This window comes from Limulus polyphemus, unplaced genomic scaffold (assembly GCF_000517525.1).
Source record: "Limulus polyphemus unplaced genomic scaffold, Limulus_polyphemus-2.1.2 Scaffold2945, whole genome shotgun sequence".
In the NCBI taxonomy this organism is placed as follows: Eukaryota; Metazoa; Arthropoda; class Merostomata; order Xiphosura; family Limulidae; genus Limulus; species Limulus polyphemus.
Genome location: NW_013668555.1, coordinates 34,463 through 40,910, shown reverse-complemented (window position 1 = coordinate 40,910; position 6,448 = coordinate 34,463). Strand labels below are relative to the sequence as shown.

Sequence of the window (6,448 nt, the reverse complement as noted above, 5' to 3'; positions counted from 1 at the left end):
ATACGAGACGATTCATTGCATGTCTATATTTAGCAGCTCTATATATTCACTTGTAAAATTGTTTACCAACGTACGTTTACCCTCCAACTCTTATTGGTCTTAGTTGCACCCACACCCTACGTAATTATACATAAATAAAAATACATTGTTTTCTTAATGAATAATTAAATAAATGTATTATATGTTGATTTTTTGTTATAAAACGTGAATTTGTTAATAAAATACGTATATTAAGAAAACAATCTGGCGCTTTACCACGCAGAATGCAGCATTTACTGTAAAAACTGTCATGTTATTTGAATAATACAGGGAAAAATTGTGAATTTTTTTCCCGCAATATAATAGCCTTGAGCAAGAAAATGCTATTTATAGTTTTACGAGAATTTTTCTCTTTATTTTAACTTATAAGGTTGTTACGCCACGCCCGAAATATCTGCGTTAAAGTAACCTGCAAGTTGTCACAGTATTCTCGAGGACAGTTGGAAGCTGAAGGAGTGGTTTGTTTTTAAGTTTTGCCGTGCCACAGTGTGGATTTTCCAACAAAAAGAAGAACAGTGTGGATTCTTGGAGAACGTGAGATGTCATTTAAGAAATTATATTTAAATCCATAATTAAAAGTATTATTACTTAATTGGTGTTAATTGAAATGACAAATTTCTATACTTGTACATCTTGTGACTAAGTGAGTGCTTTAGGGAATGAAATAATGGTAAAATTAAACTGAACTTGAAAATACACTGACTATACCAGTGAAACTTATTGTAGTAATGTAAGAGTGACTAGTAGTAGTATTAGTAATTCCATTTGTGAGATCTTACTTAGTGCTAGTACTTAACATTTCTAATTGAACATGTTGATTTGTGTGATATACCTGTTATGTATTACTCGACAATCCTTCATAAGAAGAGATCAAATTTAAAGTTTAGGTTTAACTGGAAATTCAAGTGTTCTGTTGGATAGAATGTTGTATGAAAACAAATGAAGAAAACGGATAAATTTATTGAGCACGGATTAGTTTGCTCATAAATTAATTATTACTTGTTCTGAAGACTGTTAATGTGTATACCAATATTTAAAGTGGCTTTTTGGCTAACACATTCAGTTATTTTTAGATTATTGAACATTCAACAAGGACAGACTTAGAAATGATTCTAATAATTAGGTATGGGTTACGAGATATTTCAATTTTGGAAATAGTAACCGAGTTTGTATAAAGTTGGAGACTGAAGGTGATAATTTCTTTCTCATAAAAATAAAGCCTCTTAGTTAGGGATTCCTTTCTGAAATAAGATGCCATTAGGAAAAAATTATTACAAATGCAGAGAAGGTATTTTAAGGTTGGGGGGGGGGCAGATAAACATAAAATTTAAGAACAACAAGAGGCTATTGGTTTGTCTAGGGCATTTTATCTATTTAACAAAACCAAAACAAAGAAATATCCTATTCAAGTGTAAATATAGCTATAAATCTCTTTTCTACAGAATGATTCATTGGTTGTGAAAACTGAATAGCATATGAATGATATGTAAATAAAGTATGTCTTTTAGCAGCTCTATATCTTCACTTAGTAGAAAAGTAAAACCGTCTTACCTAAAGATGCCTCCTACTTTACAAAAATTTGTACTTGTATCACTTTGTTGCACCATTCTCAACATTAAATATGAGAAAAGATGTTGCATCAACATTACTAATTCCTTTAACAATCTTAAACACCTTAGCCAGATTCTCTAACATTTACCTTGGGGGGGGGGGGGATAAAGTAATGGAGCTTTTAATCTGTCTTTGTATGACAACCATTCCATACTTGTTATAATCCTAGTAGTTTTTCTCTGAACCCTTCTCAACCATTAAATGTCCTTCCTAAGTTAAGGAGCCCAAGACTGGACACCATACTTAAGTTTGTTTGCCACTAACAACAGCATAATACTTAGGTGGCTTAAGAAGAGCAAAAAAAATATTTTCTTCCATAACAGTATTTGTTATTCCCATCCAAATTATAATTCAAATTATGATATCCCACATGCAAAACCTGCATTTATTATAATTAAAAGCACTCTTTCCTTTACTTTCCCAATTCTCCAAATGATCTAAGTCCTTTTGTAAAGCAGCAGTATCCTCCTAGCAATTGGAAACAACCAAGATCTTTATCATCAGCAAAAGTAAGTACTCTGTTGACCATCCCTTCATTTGTCTTTAATGTAAATCAAAAAGAGCAAAGGTCCTAACACTGAGCCTTGAGTTACTCCACTTGTGACATTAATTGGGTTTTAATGAATTCCATTTATAACAACCATCTAGCTACTTTTCATCCAAAGGGTCAACCTGTACCCCCCCAACCTACAAGCCTTTTATGTGGCACCTTGTCAGATGCTTTATAAAAAAATCCAGATGCACCAAATCTACTCCTGTTCCCTCATCTACATAAACAGTAACCTTTTCAAAGAATGTTAAGACTCGTAAAGCAAGTTATTTTTTTTTTTTCCTGGTGAAATAATGTTGACTATTCAACAAAATTTTCAACTTTGTTAAATAACTTTTCAAAGCCTCTTTTTATTGGACTTTCAAAAACTTTTCCAACAATTGTTGCAAGACTAATGGGCCTCACTACTGGGACAATTTTATCAGCTTCTTTGAAAAGAGTAGTAACATTAGCTAACTTCCAATCTTTTGGCACTTGCCTACTATTCAAGAACTTGCAAAAATTATTTGCAAGTGGCTCACATATTCAACTCTTAACATTTTTCAAATCCCTTGGAGAAATATCAGACTGGGGAGACTTATCACTCTCTACATTTCCCAGTTTTTTTTATTTACAAGCTTAAAATTAATGCTATCAACTTGTTTCCATCTAGCAACTGTTCAGGACAAGAAATATTGCTTAAATCTTCATTAGTATAAATTGAAGTAGAATTTAATGTGCTAGTCATCTCATGATTATCAGATATGACCCTTACTTTTATTATCCCTCAAAGGCTCTATCCCATCCTAACATTTTGCTTGCTCTTAAAGTATTTAAAGAAATTCTTTGTTAATTTTTACATATACCACCAATATATATAATTTTTTTTTTCTTATCCCCTTTTCAGTTTTCTAACTTCCCATTTGACCAACTCTCCTTATATTCTATGACCCTCTTAAGTCTCCTATTGTAACAGTCAATTTGAACTTCTTAACTTTATAATGATTTTCTATAATTTGTATCTCTTATCATTTATGAACCAACATGTTTATTTGCATCTCCCTGTTTTTTCTATAATGAATGTTTTATATTTAAACTAAAAATATTTTTTACACATTTAATTAGTATCTCAAATTAATCCAGTTGCTGATCTTTGTAATATTAAAGATATTAAAATGGTACAGTAATGTGTTAACTTCTTAGAATTTTAAGCATTTGATTGTTAATTTAAAACAACTCTTCAATCATGTTATTTGTACAAATACATCAACCTGTATTTTTTTTTCATATATATTTATTAAAAATTTTCACGTTAAAATTCAAAGTGAAACTGATGTGAATAATACTAGAACAGACTTCTAGTGTAATATATCTGTGCAAACAGTACCAACTGTGTCATACTGAATTTATTACTTTGTATATTTATGTTGTGTTTTGGAGCCAAAAGCCAGTTTTTGTTCTCTGAAGGGGAGAATTGTTTGACTGAATTTTGTAAAATAAAGTGAATAGCTTTTGGTTGACTTTTTGTGTGTGTGTGTGTGGCGTTAATTATGTTTGCTTGTATATAGTTTCTATTATAAGCTAATGAATGCTACAGCTAAAAAGTTAATAAAGGTGTTTTTATTTTAAGTGTTTCTAGAAGTACTAGTAAAAGATTGTTTTTTAACTTTTGACTGTTATTCTTTTTATTAATTTTCTGAACTAAATGCACCAAGTGCATACTATTTGTGAATTTTTAGTACAAATACAACCAGGTTAAATTTTAATTTGTTTCAGTTGTTTAAAATACCTTGTCTGCACTAATACGAAGTACTGATATGGTTGGATACTTATTGATGATTGATAATGGGTAATAAAATTTTAGTTGATTTATCTCTGTATAAGGAGCAAACCAGAAAATCTAAATAGTTTTACTTCTTTTCAGTTTTTCATTTTGGTTACTAAATACCATTTAGTTTGATTAAATATCTTGTTCACTGCACCTGAAATTAAAGAGTGTTAATGTGAAGGTTGTTCAATCTGGAGATAGTTGAGAGTGGGTTTCAGAAGGTTTAAGGTTTGTTATAATTACTTGAGCTGTAATTTGTTTTGTTTTTTCACATCCTTATTCTTTTATCCATTTTGCATATATAACTAGAAGCATATTAAAATAGCAAATCATTCTGAAATGCTATTTGTATTTGTAGTAAAAGAACTACATTATTCTGAGTTTCATTTTTATGAAGTGAGTCTAATAGCACAATCTGGTTATAATTGACAGGAGAGAGAGTGCATTGTGAACTGCTGGATTGTTGTCATTGTTTTCTTCATTGTAGAAATAGAGTTTAATAGCTGGGAACATGCTCCATACTTTCATTAAGTAAATTGTGTTTGGTAGTTTAACTGTTTGGAGTTTGGAAGTACATGTACTAGCAAATGCAAACTATTCATATTAAAAATAGTAAATTTTTGTGGTAGTAAGATGGTTTAAATAACATGGCTAAAGGCCTGTATAAATAGGGACTGTGTGTGTGTGTGTGTGTGTGTGTGTCAAGTCTTGGCTCTTGACATCAAGTGACAAGAACTGAAATATTATACATGTTGAGGCTAAATAAATGTTCAGTACTCGTTTGATGTTAGTTAAAGGTTAATGTGTAGGATAATTCATGGTGTGTGTGTGTGTCTCTCTCTCTCTCTCTCTCTTTTTGATATCTTTGGTTTATTGTGCTCAGTTATCATTGTCTTATATTTTGTGCATTAATATTCTGTAATAATGACATGTAAATATGAAATAGGGGATGTAACTTTCATATCTTTCCCTAAAACTAAAGCTTGTATGTTTGTATATATTTTTTTATTCATTTATTTAATTTTTTTCACATTGGAAGTGTCTTAATTTTGAAATCTATCTGAATAGATCTAAATACACAAGTATTATTATCACAGTAGGTTAAATCTGCAGTATTTTTGTACTGTTCTAAATTTTTGTGAAGTTAATAGGTACGATCACTAATTCCTGATGTATTGAACTAACAAGAAATAGTTTTGGTTTCATGTGTCAAGTGTACTGTTTATTTCATTTAGTTAGAAAATTGCCTTAACTTCCCCCTTGTTGATTTTGCATTCATAAATGAGCAATATCCGCCGCTTCAGTTTACACATTACTCTGTGACCACACTGTGTACAGCTACTGGCATTTGTTCAGATATGTGATGCCCATGATTAATTAACATATGGAAATATAAATATTTTAGTTAACTGATATTCATATTCCCAGCATGTTTACTTAGACTTGTTCAATTTAGTTGTATTGAAATATTCCACAATGTTCTAGTTTTTGTTTTTACAATTTTAAAATAAATGTACTTTTTTTTTCTTTAACTTAATGCAGTAAATGAGTAAAGATGCATAATTTTTGTAAAAGATTCATAATCTACTATTGACAATATGTTCTCATTAAAGTTCTTCTGATTGTTTTCACATTGTACTGTGTTATTCAGTATCTAGTAATTTTGTATATTATTAATAATGAAGGCAAACTACTTGAAATCCCCCTCCCCCATAAAGAAAAAAGTAATTTCTTGTTTTTTTTCTATTTGTTATGAAAATGTACGTGTAATATTAATACAATCGTATGAATGTGAAAATTCTAGATGACCAAATTGTGTTCTGGGAATTTGCTTAATGACTTGCAGAATGATTGACATGTAGGATTATAGTTTGTATAAGTATTCTAAGATAAACATTAACTTTATCTGCATAAGGATCTGCTCTAACTAAATGCTTTGTTTTGAATTCTTGCTCTAGATCTCTTAGAGAGGAAACTTGTATTTTAGTTTTTCATTGTTTAATTGAACAATTCTTTGTTGTTGTTTTATGTAGTGTTAGTTAGTATTATGAATTATTTTATTTACATTTAGTATGCCAACTGCCACAATGGATGATATAGAGCTAAGAAATGTTGAGCTGCAGATCCCCATAATGAGAAGTTCATCAAGGAGTGAAACATACAATCAGGTAGGAAAGATGTAAAAAGTAATTCTTTATCAACAAACCATTTTTAAACCCAGATTAAGATATTATGAAACTGCATTCATTGTTTCTGTAGTTTGGCTCCAAGAAATTTGTATTTAGTAAAAATAGACTTGTCTTTTTATTTTTTTATTTTTCTTTAGCTTCTGACTCGAATTTAAAATAAACTGAAATTAGTATCCCAAGATAGCTTTATTGTTAATATGTAGTATTGAAAATAATTATGTAAAATATGAGCAAAAGGGTTACTCTGTGATT

The 6,448-nt window shown here is 30.0% G+C and overlaps 1 protein-coding gene across 2 annotated transcripts in view; it reads left to right on the top strand.

Annotated features, from left to right (window-relative positions):
- Positions 1-363: 363 nt before the first annotated feature.
- LOC106468276 (protein NDRG3-like) overlaps positions 364-6,448 on the top strand; it is a 21,812-nt gene continuing 15,727 nt past the window's right edge. The window contains exons 1-2 of one of the 2 annotated variants that reach the window (XM_013928695.2): positions 364-573; positions 6,079-6,175. In XM_013928695.2, the coding sequence (XP_013784149.1) occupies positions 6,080-6,175 (96 nt within the window). In that variant the 5' untranslated portion in view covers positions 364-573; position 6,079. Of the gene's footprint in view, positions 574-619; positions 683-6,078; positions 6,176-6,448 lie in introns of those variants that run through there. The other variant, XM_022396612.1, reaches the window with a different exon arrangement.